Source organism: Rana temporaria, chromosome 3 (genome assembly GCF_905171775.1).
Source record: "Rana temporaria chromosome 3, aRanTem1.1, whole genome shotgun sequence".
NCBI lineage: Eukaryota > Metazoa > Chordata > Amphibia > Anura > Ranidae > Rana > Rana temporaria.
The window spans coordinates 405,605,216-405,624,452 of NC_053491.1; the positions used below are offsets into that span (position 1 = coordinate 405,605,216).

Here is a 19,237-nt window from a genome sequence, read left to right on the forward strand (position 1 = left end):
TTCTGTTATCCCCCTTTCCATGGGACAGGGCAGGGGCAGCACTACCAGGCTGATAGTCTACGCTTACATGCACATGTGTTGCCAAGGAGCATACTGACAGTAGAAAAGAGTAGAATTAGCACTGAGTACAGCTCATCAGTCTACTGCTACCTCTTCATTGTCTTATCACAGGCATGGGGGAGAAGGTGACCTACTGTAGCTAAGTTGCTAAACTTCAAAAATAAAAAGTCTGGTTACCAACCTGACTGTATTTTCTGGAAAGGCTAAGGCCGCGTACACACGGTCGGTCCAAACTGATGAAAACAGCCTGAAGTCCAGTTTCATCGGTCCAAACCAACCGTGTGTACGGCCCATTGGTCTGTTGTCCTTCGGACAAAAATTAGAGAACTTGCTTTAAAATCGAACCGATGGACGACTGACCATCGGTCAAAACCGATGGTTAGTACACAAAAGCATTGGTTCAAAACCCACGCATGCTCAGAATCAAGTCGACGCATGCTTGGAAGCATTGAACTTCGTTTTTTTCAGCACGTCGTGTGTTTTACGTCACCGCGTTCTGACCCGTTTTAACCGATGGTGTGTACGCACATCAGACCATTGGTCTGCTTCAGCGGTGAACAGATGAAAACGGTCCGTCGGACCATTCTCATCGGATGGATCGGCCGTGTGTACGCGGCCTAGCATGAAGTGAATTACAAATCTTTTAGCAGGAAAAAACTGTTCCTATATATCTATTTCAAATGTGTAATTAGTCTGTCTGGAAGTGAGCTTTTTACATTCTTTTCACTGTTATTAACATACCCACCAAGCTGCATCTGTCTGTTTCAAGCTGCTTTTGCATTTCTATTAACTTACATAGAGAGGGAAGCAAATCTGAAGTAGACAAAGCCATTGACACAGACTTGCCCAATATTAGGTGGTCATAACATTATGGCTGATGAGTGTACATTATTGACAAACATCTTGCTATTATGTTTGAATTAAATGCCTCAGTGATCAATCTTTACAGCAGTGGTCTCCAAACTAATGGGAGGTGTTATCTCCATGACCAATACAATTTTTCTATTTTATAGAAAAAAAATTAACTACAGTCATGTGTGGCTACTTTGTATCTCTATATTTATATTTTCTCTACTATATTGCGATGACATAACAATACATGGAGACATATTGAGAAAATATGGAAACATAGTTTTCAGTTTTGTCCTAATGCCGCCTACAGACGGTAGTTTTATGCGATGTAAAAAAACGACATTTTCTGTGAAGTAAAAAACGACGTTTTTGAAACTTCAATTTTCAAAAACGACGTTGCCTACACACCATTGTTTTTTCACAATGCTCTAGCAAAGCGAGGTTACGTTCACCACGTTTTTTCCATTGAAGCTTGCTTCATAACTAGCTTCTGGGCATGCGCGGGTTCAAAAACATCGTTTTAAACGTCGTTTTTTGCTACACACGGTCAATTTCTGTGACACAAAAAACGACGTTTTGAAAAACGACACATAAAATTGAAGCATGCTTCAATTTTTTTTTGTCGTTTTTTTACAAGACATAAAGCGACGTTTTCCCCTACACATGGTCAATGAAATTGACGTTTTTAAAAACGTCGTTTTTTTACATCGCATAAAACGACCGTCTGTACGTGGCATTAGAAGACATTTCCGTTCTTTCTTTAACCTTTTATTTATTTTTATTTTTTTTGATTGGTTGTTGTAAGTAGTAGGAGCATTGTTCTATACCTAACTCCTTAAAAAAATCATCCAACAATCATATGTGGTGCTCCAGATGACTAACCCCTTTGTGACCTTTCCAGAATTACCACCATTTGTGAACATATGCTGTATCTCATAATTCTGCAATGATTTTATGTATATCTTCTGAGTCTATTAATACATTTGATCAGGCTCCCAGAGCAGACATTAATCTTTGGGATTGAGTTGTGTAATTACACCAGGATTACATCAAGTGGCATTATGCCCTTCATAATCTGCCTAAGGTCATGCCATGCTCTGTTCTGATTTCCCTGTGTGTTCATTTTATCCTGCCTCAGAGTAATGCGACAATAAGAAATCAGTTGGAAAAGGAAACAGAGACTCTACAAAATATATTGAACACTGACGTGCGAGATCAAGAGGCTGCTCTGGTACGTACAATTAATTAAAAGCACCAACATAAAGCCTTTTAAACCTAACTAATCTTTATAATGGGAATGTATGTAAAGTATTAGACTGGCAGAATTGGATCAGGAACTGGTGATTCTGTCTTTGAATGACTTGACTATATACATATAAAATGGCCAGTCTTTCCAATGTTACCATTCAGTAACCAACTAAAAATCCTAGAAAGACTAGACTATAATGCATACAACTTGATTTTCTAACTAACCCATTTATGGTCCCGAAGGGTTTAGTTCAGGCAGAATATTTTGCTTTAAAATCTGGCTATAACTGGCCATTGTATGTGCTTGTACATAATAAAGCCCAACAACAAAGCAAGCAAGAAATTCAGTAGAGGAGGGGTAATGGGGTTTTCTTTATTTTTTGGGGTTTAGTACCTTCTTTACAAGTTGGGTAGTAAGGAAGGAGACAAAATAGTGGTCACAGTGTGGACAGATAGTGCTGTCAGTGCTATTATCTGCCTGACACAATCAGAACAAGTATCACATATAAATAGATAAAAAGCAAAAACAAAAAGAGCCCTTTGAAGGCTACTCTGCCATCATTGCATATGTGACGCCCAAGCATCCTTGGCAAAAAATTCAGCAAGTATTCCCAGCGTAGATGCCGCCTGCTTTGACTTATTTTAAAGGCAAAAGATAGAGATACTGGAAATAAATCCATATCCTGCTAAAGGCTCTAGTGCAGGGGTCTCAAACTGGCAACCCTCCAGCTGTTGCAAAAATACAAGTCCCATCATGCCTCTGCCTGTGGGAGTCATGCTTGTAACTGTCAGCCTTGCAATGCCTAATAAGACTTGTAGTTTTGCAACAGCTGGAGGGCCGCCAGTTTGAGAGCACTGCTCTAGGACCATAAGTGCTTTATTAGGTTCAGAAAATGGCATGATAACATATTCTGCCCTACTTGTCTGAACAACGGAACATCTATCACCCGACCCTGTCTGTCCTATTGCAACTGCCATCATTTTCTGGCTATAACAGCCAGGAAAGCATTATCTAAGCATGATCTGTACTTGGTTGGTTTCTTTGGAGGGCAAGGGAGACATCAGGGGTCTGAAAGACCCCTGATATCTCCATTAAGTGTAACCGTCACCTGCCGAAAGCAGATAAATACCGTAAATAAAAATAATACCATAAAATGTAAAAGCGCCAGTTCTCTCGATTTTCCCTGCACATGATTTATTTCCACAAAAATTGGAGATATAGCAATAATCCTAGGACCATAATTCATGATTAAGAAGTCATAGGGAGCTTACTACACTTCCTAGAATATATACCATGTGGTAGACCAGCAACCTGATGCCATGTTGATTAGTAGCCATTTTGTTGTAGACTACAACAAAAAGTCTGAAATGCAGATAAATAGTTAAATAATGGAGAGCAGGGTTCCTTGTACTTAGGAGGGTTCCAGAGGTGCAGGGGCTGTTGCCAATAGGACTGAAGGCTTAATGGACTTTGCTCAGAGCTGATTTCAGAACAGTGTTCCAAGGAATCTGGTCCTGAGAGGTGCCATCTTACTCACTGGACTGTGTCCGGAGGAAGCTGGAAGGAGGCAGATATTCTTAGGAATTGTGAGTAGTGACTATAAATTGATCGCTGCAATCCGGAATCTGCGGTGGGTTTCAGTAGTTGTGCAGAGGCACAAGGTAACCAGATGCCCAAAGACTTGCCCTATGATCTTCAGCTGACATGACATGCCATATGTGACATGTCAGGGGGTTAGGACTCCTTAAAGGAGTTGAAAAGGATTTTTTTTTTAAATAAAAAACATGTTATACTTACCTCTACTGTGCAGTTCGTTTTGCACACAATGGCCCCGATCCTGGTCTTCTGGGGTCCCTCGGCGGCTGTCGCGGCTCCTCCCCACAACAACTACACACAGAAATGCGAGCAAGCGGGCGCGCTTCCATAATACAGCGGAGGCCATAACCCCCGCTGTATCACTCGGCCCTGCCCCCGGTGTGCCTATTCATTGGATGTGATTGACAGCAGCGCCAGCCAATGGCTGCGCTGCTTTCAATCCATCCACTGCAGCCAATCAACAGCTGGGCTTCGACTCGAGGAGGATGACGGGGGTGAGCGCGGGACTTTCAAGGGGTCAGGTAAGTAAAACGGAGGCTCGGGCGGCATCATCTGATGTTTTTTCACCTTAATGCATAGAATGCATTAAGGTGAATTTTTTTTTACCTTTACAACCCCTTTAAAGCGGAAGTTCCACTTTTGGGTGGAACTCCGCTTTAACCTGTTAATATAATTTCAGAAGTAATTTTCTATATTTTTTAAATGTGCAGTGTTTATTACATAATACCTGTTAAACCCACTTTGTTCAGAAACTTCTTGTTATAGGGTGACACTATCTGTCCCTATTCTCAAAATTGTGTTTTGTGCTGTCATCCTGTCAAATGCTCTCACAGTGGAGATTAGAGATCCACTGTGGTCAGTATGCCCTGGTGCCAATGATGGAGCGAGTGTACGTAGACAGAAAATGGCTGAAAAGAAGTAGCAGGACATCAGCAGAACCTGTTTTGGATACACAGTGCATTAGTAAACTAAACGTGATTCAGTTAGGCCTAGCTCATATACACTCTAAAGAGTATTAGGTAGATTCAGTAAGAGTTAGGCCGGCTTATCAGTAGATAAGCCGACCTAACTCAGAGTCTACGCCGACTTATGTTTAAGCGTATGCTCAAACAGAGATACACCTAAACATATCTAAGATAAGACGGCTTGCGCCGTCCTAGCTTAGGTTGCAATTTTTCGGATGGGCGCTAGGTGGCGCTTCCATTGCGGTCGGCATAGAATATGTAAATGAGTTGATACGTCGATTCACAAATGTACGCCCAGCTGCCGCAGTCGATTTATGCCGTTTCTGTAAGGCATTAGCAGGCCTAAAGTTATTCCATCTATTAGGTGGAATAACAATGTTAAAGTATGGCCGCCGTTCCCGCCACGAGATTCAATTTTTTTACGTTGTTTGCGTAAGTCGTCCGCGAATCGGGATTTACGTAGTTTACGTCCACGTCGAAATCAATAGGCCCGTGCGGCGTATGCACACTGGGAGATGTAGGCGCCCGGCGAATGCGCAGTAAAATAAAACGTCAAAAACGTGAGGTCAAGCCTCATTACCATAAAACACGCCCCCCTCCAACACATTTGAATTAGGCGCCCTTACGCCCGCCACATTTACGCTACGCCACCCTAAGTAAGGAGGCAAGTACTTTGAGAATACAGTACTTGCCTCTCTTACTTAAGCGGGGTAGTGTAAACACGCTAAGCTACGCTGCCTTAGATTTGCGTGCCCCTACCTGAATCTACCTATATGTCTGAGGTCCTTTTGTAGAGTGAATTATTTTTTTTCACGTATTGATTAACAACTGTAGATTTCACCTAAATCAGTGTCTTATGATGTAATGTGTTGTTGTGGCACTACTATAAAATACAATGATTCTTAATCGGCATGACCGTACTTTTGTCAATGGGGCCTGGATCCTGTTGTTTCACAGAAAGTTGTGGAAAAAAATATGCCCTTAAGATTACTACACTACAGGATGCTTATCCAAAGGAAAACTGTATTTCCGCATTCCAAAGATGACTCCCTTAATAGGTAAAGGCAGTGACAGCTAAGAGTAAAATACTGGTGATATGTGGAGCCTAAACCTCACCACAGCTCTAATTGTAAACTCTGTGATCTGGAATTTCCACATTTAACATTCCACTGTATTGTCCTAGTTCCATAAACTGAACAGACAATAATCAGTAAGTTTCAAAGAAGTCAGGTATACTAAAGGATATCACATTAGTCCACTGAACTCAAGTTGTTTACAGCAAATACCCAAGTGAGTGAAGACTATTAGCTGGATTCACGTAGGGCGGCGTATGTTTCAGCCGGCGTAGCGTAACGCATTTACGCTACGCCGCCGTAAGTTAGAGAGGCAAGTGCTGTATTCACAAAGCACTTGCGTCCTAAGTTACGGCGGCGTAGCGTAAATGTGCCGGCCTAATCGCGCCTAATTCAAATGAGGAACAGGGGGGCGTGTTTTATGTTAATGAATCGTGACCCGACGTGATTGACGTTTTTAACGAACGGCGCATGCGCCATCCGTGGACATATCCCAGTGTGCATTGCTCCAAAGTACGCCACAAGGACTTATTGGTCTTATCGTCCAGCCCCATTCACGGACGACTTACGCAAACGACGTAAAATTTTCAAAATTCGACGCGGGAACGACGTCCATACTTAACATTGGCTAGGCCAGCTTTTTGTTAGACTAACTTTACGCCTGAAAACGCCTTACGTAAACGGCGTATCTTTACTGCGACGGGCAAGCGTACATTCGTGAATAGGCGTATCTCGCTGATTTACGCATTCTAGGCATAAATCAGCGTTCATGCCCCTAGCGGCCGGCCTAAATAGAAAGCTAAGATACGACGGCGCAGGCCATCGTATCTTAGTTAGATTTAAGTGTATGGCCTCGTACACACGGCCGAGGAACTCGACGTGCCAAACACATCGAGTTCCTCGGCCAGTTCAGCACTGAAGCCGCCGAGGAGCTCGGCGGGACGAGAGCTCCCATAGAACAACGAGGAAATAGAGAACATGTTCTCTATTTCCTCGCCAAGCTCCTCGTCGGCTTCCTCGGCCGAAAGTGTACACACGACCAGTTTCCTCGGCAGAATTCAGCCAGAAACTCGGTCGGAAGCTGAATTCTGCCGAGGAAACTGGTCGTGTGTACGGGGCTTATCTCATTTTGAGAATACACTTAAAGATACGACCGCTTAGATTCAGAGTTACGACGGCGTATCTACATATACGCCGGCTTAACTCTTTCTGAATCTAGCTATATTTTTTTTTTTAGTACTTTCTTACAATACAAGTTTGAACATCTAGGACAATAGTCTTTTCTGTATTAAATCATCTCTTTGAGGAACAATGAAATTTAAGGATTAGCGCACCTACAGTAGACTGTGTAAATATGAAGCAACGAAATTGAGACATGCCAAACCACAAAGGGGCTGAACATGAAAGATTTATGGGAAGCTCACAACGTAAAACAAAGACGGTATACTGACATGTTCTGGATTGCAACTTTCAAGGGGAAAAAATAAAATGGACATCTAAAAACTCCCCACAAACGATGCACTATACGACTTTCTTTTTATTTCTGTTGGTGTTTATGAGTGGTAAAAAATATTTGGGAGTTCATCTTTTATTTTAAAGCACCAAACCATGTATGCCAATATAGATCCTTCAGGAATGCCATATCCCAATAGAAATCCACCAGACCTAATTGTGCCACTCCCCATGTCTACTGTGCACAGATATATTAGTCCTTAAAGGACCAATTTGTAAGTACATACTCCCATAAGGAGGAGGCAGAAGCTTGTTATTTTGCCCCATATTACAAGTAAACAAAAAAGAAGCCAATTAAGCAATGCAAGGATGAAGTTTATTTGTCATAAGGAATTAAAAAGTTGAAGCCCATCTCTGAGCACTATAATTTTCATTGTTTTTGAGTGTTTACCTCTTCCATTTACTGTAGTTATTTACTACTAGGACGGGAAGCAAGGGGAATTCTCCCCAACGGGGCCACAGGCTGTAATAAACCTGACATAAGTTCCAATTCTGTTTTATTCTATACAAAACTAAAAAAAAGTTTTATCGGGAGTTACACTTTAAATGAGTAATCCCTCTTTAAAAAGGGGTTGTAAAGGTTTGTCTTTCATTTTCTAAATAGGTTCCTTTGAGCTAGTGCATTGTTGGTTCACTTACCTTTTCCTTCGATTTCCCTTCTAAATGTTATTTTTCTTTGTTTGAATTTCTCACTTACTGTTTTTCCTCAGTAAGCTTCCCACCATCATCTGAGTAGTGGAAAGTCATTTAGAACACCTTACTGAGGAGGAACAGGAAGTGAGAAATTCAGACAAAGAAAACAAAGAAAAAAAACATTTAGAAGGGAAATTTAAGGAGAAGGTAAGTGAACCAACAATGCACTAGCTTAAAGTACAGTAACCTATTTAGAAAATAAAAAACAAACCTTTACAACCCCTTTAAGTACTGGGATGGTCATATTTTTATTAACATTTACGTCTCTTAGAAAATGTATACATTTTTAAAGGCATATGGTTAAAGATAAAAACTATATGTTCTGTTGAAAAAAAAGAAGAAAAAAACTACTGTATATTAATTGAATATACATTATATAAATATAATGCCAGTAATATATCTAACTAATCTGTACTGTACTGTATCTATATATTTTTTTGCAGCGGGGGTTGAATGGCAGTCTCTCCACCATGGCTTCACTAGTACCTACGCTTAAAGTAAGTTGTGGCCTCTGCTTTTTTACCAAAAAAATTAAGCTTTACACCCAAAAGTGTGTGGACAGTCACCTGGCCATCTCAACTATATGAGCTTAATAGACATTCCATCCCAACACCATGGGCCTTATTTGTAAAGCTTTCCCTGCCCCCACCTCCTTTCAGCTAAAGTATATCAGCCTCCACTCTTCTGGGAAGGATAGCCTCAAGATGTTGAAGTGTATTGGGGGGTATTTGTGCCTATTTGGCCAAAAGAGCAATTGTGAGGTCAGTTACTGATGTTGGACAAAAAGACCCACAATCGACATTCCAGTTCATCCCAAAAGATGTTCAACAGGGCTGAAGTCTGGCCTCTGTGCATTCAAGATCCTCCACACCAAACTTGTCAAGTCATGTCTTAATGGAGCCAAATTTGTGCTTCTGAACTAAATAATTTGGAGGGGTATCCACATATGTTTGGCCATACTTATCTTACGGAATAGGGGGTTCCGCTATTCTTGAGGACTAAGAATGGATCAGGGGGATGGGTGCACATGACCAGGTATGACATTACCTGCATCTTGCCAAGAAGTTGAGATCCTTCACACAAAGAGCGATCTCTTTTAATGCGTCCGAATAAAGATCAAGTATTGTTCCCCTTTTAATAAGTCAGTTAGGTTCAGTTATTTCTGTGGTTGGAATAGCGTTATGGCCAGAAGGTTTTTTAAGCTTTAAAGAGTTGACAGTACTCTCTGTTTTTCTGTCTACCTTCTGGCATGTGATAGTGTAATGTTTCTGCTTATACTAAAGATTGGCTTTATTTGTAACAAAGCCAAAAGTTGTATAGGCCCACCTTGCGTAGCTTATTGATTTCATAATACCAAAAATAATTTCTTTATTTATCGTGTGTTTGTGTATTTGTCATTTACATTCTATACTGTAATGCAACTCATTTAATAAAAAACTTCATAACTTCAGGTCGGTATTCAACGTACAATACAAGACATCAACTTGCTAAATGGACCTTTGGTGGACGACTTTGTTAAGATGATGAGAAATGTAAGTTAAACAGAAAACACAAGCAGTCCTTGTGATGTCCACGGTGTGTTTTTAATTTCTCAATACAGGAAAATGTACTATTTAATACAGTATATACTATGAGGGCCTGCCTTGAACAATTTTCTTCAATTGCATCTTTTCAGGTAGACAGTTGCTAGTACATTAAATTACGCGTTAGCTTCTTCAAATTCATGGCACCCAGTGACTCTGGTCATATCATAGCCATGTCATGTCATACTCAGTTTATTATATCTCAGCGCCTGCTGAACTTTCAAAGATAATATTTGGAGAACACCCCTAAGGTGAGACAGAGCTAGGGTCCCAGGGGGGAAATTACCCTTTCTTGGCATAGCCAAGAGGCAGTAGTGTATTTAGGGTTTGTGCTGCCCTAGGCCTGACTAAACTTGTGCACCCCCTAATTTAAATATGACCCACCCCTTCCTGTCAAGGCCACACCCCTTTCGGTTTAAGACCCACAGACCCACCCTTACTCTATCCAAAATGAAAAAAAAAGTGCCTATAGTTCTACTTTAAGCACAAATTTCTGATATGGAGAGGACTAAGAATATATAACCATGCCAAAGGTACAGCAGAGTGAGGAAGGTTTGTGGTCCAGGATGACAGGACATTCAAAATTAGAACCAGCCCCCCCACAGTTGCCAAATGCCACCCGTCCGCATACCGGAAGCAGTGCAGCCGCTTTATGGGGCACTAGACTAATTTGCCTCTCAGCCAAGTCCGCCCCATAAGACTGGTGCTACACTAACAGTTTAGTGCAAGCCGGTGGGGACTCTTTCCATGCTGCCCACCTGCAAAGTGCTGCCCTAGGCCTGGGCCTTGTTGGCCTAGGCCAGGATACAGTGTTGCCAAGAGGTGTAAGGAACCAGGTGATTCAACACACTAGTCATACAACCAAATCTAAATCATCAATTTTAGGTGCACTGGTCTGTTAAGGTGTCTTGTCTTGTGAAGAGTAACTATTATTTGTGGTTATTTCACTAGGAAAGCAAATGTCTTCTCCGTCAAGCTAAAAGATACTTTTCTCAGTACATTGACTGGGCGAAAATGACAGTAAGTAGCATTAAATCATATAGTTATTGTGAAAGAGAGATCTTGCCATTTCATCAGTTTCTTTCAGGTTGGGAATGGAGTATAATTATAGAGAGTACACCTCACTTTTCCATACACCAATTCACACGCCCTATTTTTTTCTGCATTGCTTCCTAGTTTAATGCCTTTTGATTCAGTAATCTCAAGCCTCCTGTCCAATACCAGCTCTTTCCCCCTTGACACAATCCACTCTTTCTCCTCCTCCCCCACACAGTTTAGTCTGCCATCCCTCTGACCTTAATGGAAAACTAAACTTAAAATATACCGGAAGCCATTTCGGATATTTGAATTGAAAAGAATGCTGTTTTTTATTTTTTTTGCCTGTGCCACCATTGTGTCCTGCAGTAATTTACAGCCAGTAGAAGTAAGTAACAAATGTGCTTTGGGGGGCCAGGGATCTGACACTCTCAGGCCCCGTACACACGACCGAGTTTCTCGGCAGAATTCAGCCAGAAACTCGGTCGGAGCTGAATTCTGCCGAGAAACCCGGCCGTGTGTACACTTTCGGCCGAGGAAGCCGACGAGTTCCTCGTCGAGCCAAATAGAGAACATGTTCTCTATTTCCTCGTTGTTCAATGAGGAAAGTTGGCTCGCCGAGATCCTCGGCGGCTTCACACAGAACTCGACGAGCAAAACGATGAGTTTTGCCCATCGAGTTCCTCGGACGTGTGTACGGGGCCTCAGAAGTGTTTCAGATGAAGAGGAGAGGACTGCCCAAGCATCATAGCTCTTGAAGTCAGGAAAAACAGTGGCACGGCCAGCTGAACAGGCAAGTAAAAAATCTCAATATATTTGCCTCCAAAACAGGAATCCCACTTGGAGAATTTCCCAGCTATTCTTATTTTACTAACAGCTCACTTTCAGTTTAGGGATCAGGGAACAAATAGAGGGGGTGAATCTCCCTAACAGATTCAAAGCACTAAAAAAAAAAAAACTGGCAGAGGATCTAACCCCTCACCACTTTATCAAAAATGAAAATAAAGCGTTCCCTTAAATTCACTGGATATACTGGGAAACCTTTTTTGCATCACAATTTGTCATAAAGTTACAGGCAAGCAAGTACCACAGATATGTTTTATTCTTACAAAAAACAAGTATTTCATATAAAATTTGTATTTATTTGTTGCGTTCTACTTATTTTAACATCTACTGTTTGACAACAGCCATTTAGTTGGTAGTTATTAGTAGATAATTAGATGCAATACGTCTGTAAATATTGTTTTACCAGTTTATAATTAGGAGAAACAGAGGGCCACGTGCAATAATTAACGATTTCTGATTAGCTATGTTTATCACTGATAGCAGGTGATTTATTTGTGCTATGTTCAGGGTGTGTACTTCATACAGTGTATTGCTCATGGTGGATCGGCAGTTTTCAGATGTTTAACTGGTAAAACCTGTTTATGTTAACATTACAATACAATTTGCACTTACACAACTCAAATCCTAAAAGGGATTTACCATAAAACATTTTAAACATCTCTTCTCAGTATGGCTTTTCCATGTAATAACATGCAGGGGTTTCTACCTACCAAGGCCAGTAAGTAAGACCAAGAACATTATTTACAACCTGTCCTGCTGTTACTTAAAAGGGTCACTAAGACCCCATTCACACCTGAGCGACAGCCGCGTTCGGCGGTAGCGGCGTATTTTGCCGCGGGTGTGAAACTTTCATTTTTTTTTTTTTTTTTTCAAAAGTCTTCCCATTGCTGTCAATGGGAAAAAGCCACTGTCGCCTGAAAAAAAGGGTCCGGGACTTTTTTTTCAGGCGACAGGCGTTCGGCGTCTATGAGATGTGAACCATCTCCATAGACAGCAATGGGAATTCTCCCCTCTAGCGGCAGAAGCGTCCGGCGTCGGGCGTTTTGTTGCTCAGGTGTGAATGCAGCCTAAAGGAGTTGTTTTTTTTAGCTAAATAGCTTCCTTTACCTTACTGCAGTCCTGGTTTCATGTCCTCATTGTTCGTTTTTGCTCTGATGTTGCTGTAATTGTTCTCTGTTCTGGACACTTCCTGGTTGTCTGTTTCCTGATGACCACAGTACTGGGAGATTCTAGTTTCATTTTCCAAACCATCACTGCTCTATGGCTCTGTACATGCACAGAGGCAGGATAACATGCAAAAACGAAACTAAATGCAAAAACGAAAGTAGATGCAAAAACGAAACTAAAAGGTACATTATATGATTGATTTTTATCTATTTTTAAAAGGAATCAGTTAACTATTATGTCTCTATACCCTGTAAACAGTCATTTCAGCAAAAAAAACATTTTTCCTTTACAACTCCTTTAAATCAGTGTGTGGATTGTCACCTGACCTGGTAAATGCAATAGAAAATACTGAATACTAGAGCAGAACTCTTCTTTAACTACTTCCCGACCCGCGTATTGTAAATGTACGTCCTCTTTTTAAACATGGATATCTCAGTAACGGCAGCAGCTGCTGCCACAACTGAGATATCCATGTTTTCAGCGGGCGGCCGTGTAAACGATAACGGCGGTCTCCGCGGCGGATTCGCCGCGAGATCGCCGTTATCGGTGGCAGGAGAGGGGCCCCCCCCTCCCGCCGCTTACCGGAGCCGTCGGTAGCGGCGGAGGAGATCCGATGCTGCCGCCTGGAGAGTGAGGACTTGAGTGAGGTCAAGATGGCCCCCACCCATCCTCATAGCTCTGCTGGGCGGAAGTGATGTCAAAACGTCAGTCCCGCCCAGCCTCTTAAAGAGACAATTTTTTTTTTTGTCATTTTTTTAAATGACAAATTTTCCTTTTTTTTTTTTGCATTTAAGCCTAAATATGAGATCTGAGGTCTTTTTGACCCCAGATCTCATATTTAAGAGGACCTGTCATGCTTTTTTCTATTACAAGGGATGTTTACATTCCTTGTAATAGGAATAAAAGTGATCATTTTTTTTTTTTTTATATTTTAGTGTAAAAAATAATAAAATCAATAAAATTAAATAAGAAAACCAAAAAAATATTTTTTTAAAGCGCCCCGTCCTGACGAGCTCGCGCGCAGAAGCGAACGCATACGCGAGTAGCGCCCGCATATGAAAACGGTGTTCAAATCACACAAGTGAGGTATCGCCGCGATCGTTAGAGCGAGAGCAATAATTATAGCCCTAGAGCTACTCTGTAGCTCAAAAAATGCAATTTTAAAGCGTGACATGTTGGGTATCATTTTACTCGGCGTAACATTATCTTTCACAATATATAAAAAAATTGGGCCAAATTTATTGTTGTCTTATTTTTTAATTCAAAAAAGTGAATTTTTTCCAAAAAAAGTGCGCTTGTAAGACTGCTGCGCAAATACGGTGTGACAAAAAGTATTGCGATGACCGCCATTTTATTCTCTAGGGTGTTAGAAAAAAAAATATATAATGTTTGGGGGTTTTAAGTAATTTTCTAGCAGAAAAAACTGTTTTAGTCTTGCAAACACCAAATCTGAAAAACACCTAAGGTCTTTAAGTGGTTAATACTGAAGCTAATAGAGAAGGGTAGGAACCTCTCTTAGGTTATCATTGCTGTCTCTGTCCATGTTCTGGAGATTTCCTAATTTCCTGTTCTAATGACAGCTATCAATGGAATCAAAGGCGAGAAGAGAAACCTCATGGGTCAAAGTAGACAATAAAGCAGCCTCTAACCCATCCTATCTAAAATGAATAAAAAAAAAAAAAGAAACCAAAGACACAAAATTCCATTCTATGTCAAAAAAGAAGAGCAAAATTGTAAGGGTAGAAGGCCATTTACAGTTAAAGGGGTTGTAAAGGAAAAAGTTTTTTCACCTAATGCATTCTATGCATTAAAGTGAAAAAACTTCTGAACATAGCCCCCCCCCCCCCCCCCGGCACCCCGTTCTACTTACCTGACCCCTCGAAAGTCCCGCGCTCGGCCCCGACATCCTCTTCGTCGCTCAGCCTGGCCGCTGATTGACTTGAGCGGATGGATTGAAAGCAGTGCAGCCATTAGCTGGCGCTGCTGTCACTCACATCCAGTGACGCGGCTATGGCCCCTCGCTGTATCACGGAAGCGCGTCCGCAAGGACTACACAAAATGTGAGCTCTCTCGCATGAACGTGTATAGTTCGTGCGGGGGGACCAGAGACAGCCGCCGAGGGACCCCAGAAGACGTGGATCGGGGCCACTCTGTGCAAAACGAGCTGCACAGTGGAGGTAAGTATAACATGTTTTAACTCCTTTAACCAACAATGACAATGGCCATAAAATGTGTAGCGCCGAAACCAGTTATGTCAATGCTAAGCTGCAGTTTCTAATGCTAGTCAAATAGTTTCTTGTATTAAAAAAGGTATAAACTCCAGAGAGAGATACATAATTTTGCCTCTGTACAAATCATAAGTAAGATTAAGGGGGGATATGATAACATATAAGGGGGATATGAACATGTATAAATACATAAGCGGTCTATATAGTGAACTCAGTGTAGAGTTCTTGACTTTCAGGTCATTACAGAGAGCAAGGGGGCACTCTTCACATCTGGAGAAAAAGAGATAAACAAAAACACTTCACATGTAGAAAGGCTTCACATTGATTGTTTTAATAAAGAGCGGGATGCACCCCTAAATGCACAGAATATACTGCATACTAATTATTTTAATAATGATAAAAAAAATTACAATTATTTCCCCAGCGTGAGTGAATTGGATCGCGCTTTATTAGGAGTTTTGTTTTACTTCCTCTGGATCAACTTTGGGTATAGAATAGTAAATAGGGGTTTTCTATTTGTGTGTGTGTTTTTTTTAAATTGGTCTAACTAGATAGACTAGTGGGTTTTTTTTTCAACGTGACTAACTATGTACATAACTTGCCTACAAGGCTGTTTGAAGGCCTGACCTACTACTATATCATCAATATTAGATTCTGACTCATCTGTAACGCCTACTTTAGGTTTATTAAAAATAATGTCCCAGCTAATTGCACCCAAGATGTTCACCTGACATAACTAACACTTAGGCCCCTTTCAGGCAGCGTACACACGACCGGTCCAAACCGATGAAAACGGACCGAAGTCCAGTTTCATCGGTCCAAACCGACCGTGTGTACGGCCCATCAGACTTTTGTCCTTCAGACCAAAGTTTTAGAACTTGCTTTAAAATCGAACCGATGGACGGCTGACCATCGGTCAAAACCGATGCTTAGTACACAAAAGCATTCGTTCAAAACCCGCGATGCTCAGAATCAAGTCAATGCATGCTTGGAAGCATTGAACTTCGTTTTTTTCAGCACGTCGTGTGTTTTACGTCACCGCGTTCTGACCCGATCGGGTTTTGAACTAATGGTGTGTACGGACATCAGACCATCGGTCTGCTTCAGCGGTGAACCGATGAAAACGGTCCGTCGGACCATTCTCATCGCATGGATCGACCGTGTGTACGCGGCCTTACATGGGCTTTCCGATCAGGTCCGCCTGTCAGTTTTTCAGGGCCGACCTTATCAGAAGCTCAATGCACTCCTATGGGGCGGCGGATGTCACCGGTGACATGTCCGCGGACATCTGCCAATATCCAATCCGATCCAGTCCGTGAAATCCAGACAGATGGAAACCCTATTCAGATCAGATAGGATTGGATGAAAAAAAACAGGTGGTCTGTTTTTATCAGATCTCCATCTCTGCGCAGTGAGCGGAGACAGACGTGTCATCCGCCTGCTTAGCGGGGATCGGCGTGTCAATCCCTGCTGAGCAAAGCAGAGTCCATACACGGACAAGCCCATGTAAAAGGAGCCTTATGCCATTTCAGAAAAATGTAAAAAGAAAAAAAGTCTCTGTGCCTCTGTCTACCAGGCACATGAACATGAATGTAAGCTTTCTATTAGTGTCTGGACACTCTTCCTTCTCAGCATGTCATAGTTGAGCAAGTCTGAAAACGTTTGTTACCACAATGCTGTATTTTTACCTTCGCAAAACAAATTGGTCTGTCATATCAATCAGCACAATACTGCAGAGTTGGTTGGCACAGACATGTATTACCTTGTAGTATTTTAGGTAATGGTTCATATATCAATTGCTCGTTCACTACAAAGAAAAAAAAATACAGTACAAGTGATAATTAGCTATATTTAATTATTTTGGTTCTTCATTATTACAATATATTACTTTGAATTAGACTGCGGTTCCTTTAAGGTAAAGATGCAGGGCCGATCCACCCTATAGGCTCACTATGCAAGCCGCTTGGGGCCCCGCAAAGCTGTGGAGGGCCCCCCAAATTACTAGAGGCCCCATCTGGTGAGTAGTCACTTTTGGCCCCTCACCCCGCTTTTCAACTCGCTGGCTGCATGGGAGAAGAGGTAAGAAGTCAGCAACCCCCGCTTCTCACTTTAATGTAAGATGTCATTTCCAATCCCCCGCTTCTCAACTTTACATGTCATTCTCGGCAGCCCCAGCCCCCCCGCTGCTTCTCAACTTTAATGTGACATGTCTTTTTGCTTAGAGCCCCAGGGAGGTCAAGATCGGCACTAAAAGATGAAACCTAATATCGTCAAATATGAAGGCATAGTGAATTTATTTTCCAAAAGGTCACCCTAAATATATCATATAACTTTTCACTCTTCATGTTAGATTTCCCGCTACTTTAAAACATGATACATAATTCCAGAGTGACCTTTCAGGTGCGGTAAAAGGTTATGATGTGTACATGTATATTTAACAATATGTATTCTATAGAGTTTACATAGCGGTCCATGAAAGGGCCCAAGAGTCAGACCTTGTCTTGCTCATCAGACTTTATTTTATCAAGCATAATTAATTAAATTTGTTCTTGCCAGTCAGAGCGTGTACATTTTTCTTCCAGATTACACAGGACATTGCCTCCTGCCGCTCAGTGCCTGCAACACTTGACAATGCCCGTGTGATTGTCTGCGATAATGTGGCCCACCCCTGGGTGAGTAGAGTGCCAAAAAGTAATCCAAGTGACTTCATAAAAATATAACAATCCTAGTAGGATGTAAGTGCTCCATTGTGTACACTTTACATTAAGTAACAACCTGGTTAAAACTGCACTCCAGGAAAACAGCTGAAATATATATAAGGAGGTTGTTTTACCTACTGACGGATTTTCACATCTTTCTAGCCAGTCCTGAGATTTACAAAGCCCTGACACACAACACAGCACTGTCTGGAAAAGCAGGAGACTTGATTTTTCTTTGTTGCAGTTAAGTAACACTTAATGGTCTTGTCCATCCCCCGGACTGTGATTGGACAGTGAACGATAAAGGGAGGAGTAACAGACTAATAAGCTCATCTGTCACTCTGCTCATTCTTCCTATAGGCCTGTTCATAGTTAGCACTTGAGCAGTACAGAAAACCTCACTTACAGTGGCGTAACTAGAGACTTCAGGGCCCCGGTGCAAGAAATCATAAAGGACCCCCCCCCTGTTTCTGATTTCACTTTAGGGGGGGTGTCTGCGGCGACAGTGATGGTGCCATCCTCTCCCACCACCACCACCTGTGCCTCTTACTGATCCCATCCTCCCACCACTGATCTCATCCCTACCTCTGTTGTAGAAGTAATAGGGGGATAGGGATGAGATCAGTGGTGAGATTAGATCAGTAAGAGGCACGGGTGGTGGTGGGAGAGGACGGAACCACCACTGCCACCCCTCTTCAAGTACCACCACTGCCCCCTCCCTCAAGTATCACCGCTACCACCCCAGCTCAAGTACCAGCGGTGGTACTTGGTGGGGGGTGGCTGCGGCGGCAGTGTTGGTGCCATCCTCTCCCACCACCACCCGTGCCTCTTAGTGATCCCATCCCCCCACCACTGATCTCATTCCTATCGCCCCCCATCACCTCTGTTGTAGAAGTAATAGGGAGATAGGATAAGAGCAGTGGTGTGGGGATGGGATCAGTAAGAGGCACAGGTGGTGGTGGGAGAGGATGGCACCAACACTGCTGCCGCAGCCACCCCTCTTCAAGTACCACCACTGCCAACTCCCTCAAGTATCACCGCTACCACGTATCACCGCTACCACCCCCTCAAGTACCACCGCAGTCACCCCCCCTCAAGAATCAGAGGTGGTACTTGAGGGGGACGGCAGCGGTGATACTTGAGGGGGGCAGCAGCGGTGGTACTTAAGGGGGGACAGCAGCGGTGGTACTTGGGGGGGGGGGCGGCGGTGGTACTTGAGGGGGGGCGGCAGCGGTGGTACTTGAGGGGGGGGTGGCAGCGGTGGTACTTGAGGGGGGAGGCAGCGGTGATACTTGAGGGGGGAGGCAGCGGTGATACTTGAGGGGGGAGGCAGCGGTGATACTTGAGGGGGGCGGCAGCGGTGATACTTGAGGGGGGAGGCAGCGGTGATACTTGAGGGGGGAGGCAGCGGTGATACTTGAGGGGGGAGGCAGCGGTGATACTTGAGGGGGGAGGCAGCGGTGATACTTGAGGGGGGAGGCAGCGGTGATACTTGAGGGGGGCGGCAGCGGTGATACTTGAGGGGGGCGGCAGCGGTGGTACTTAAGGGGGGGACAGCAGCGGTGGTACTTGGGGGGGGCGGCGGTGGTACTTGAGGTGTTGGTGCCATCCTCTGCCACCAACACCTGTGCGCCTCTTACTGATCCCATCCTCCCAACACTGATCCCATCCTCCCAACA

General features: G+C 42.9%; 1 protein-coding gene across 1 annotated transcript in view; it reads left to right on the top strand.

The window, feature by feature from the left end:
* PROM2 (prominin 2) overlaps window positions 1-19,237 on the top strand; it is a 108,343-nt gene that overhangs the window by 70,898 nt on the left and 18,208 nt on the right. Inside the window, exons 17-21 of the mRNA XM_040345922.1 lie at window positions 2,051-2,143; window positions 8,444-8,497; window positions 9,452-9,532; window positions 10,535-10,603; window positions 17,442-17,531. Of these exons, the coding sequence (XP_040201856.1) occupies window positions 2,051-2,143; window positions 8,444-8,497; window positions 9,452-9,532; window positions 10,535-10,603; window positions 17,442-17,531 (387 nt within the window). The remainder of the gene's footprint in view (window positions 1-2,050; window positions 2,144-8,443; window positions 8,498-9,451; window positions 9,533-10,534; window positions 10,604-17,441; window positions 17,532-19,237) is intronic.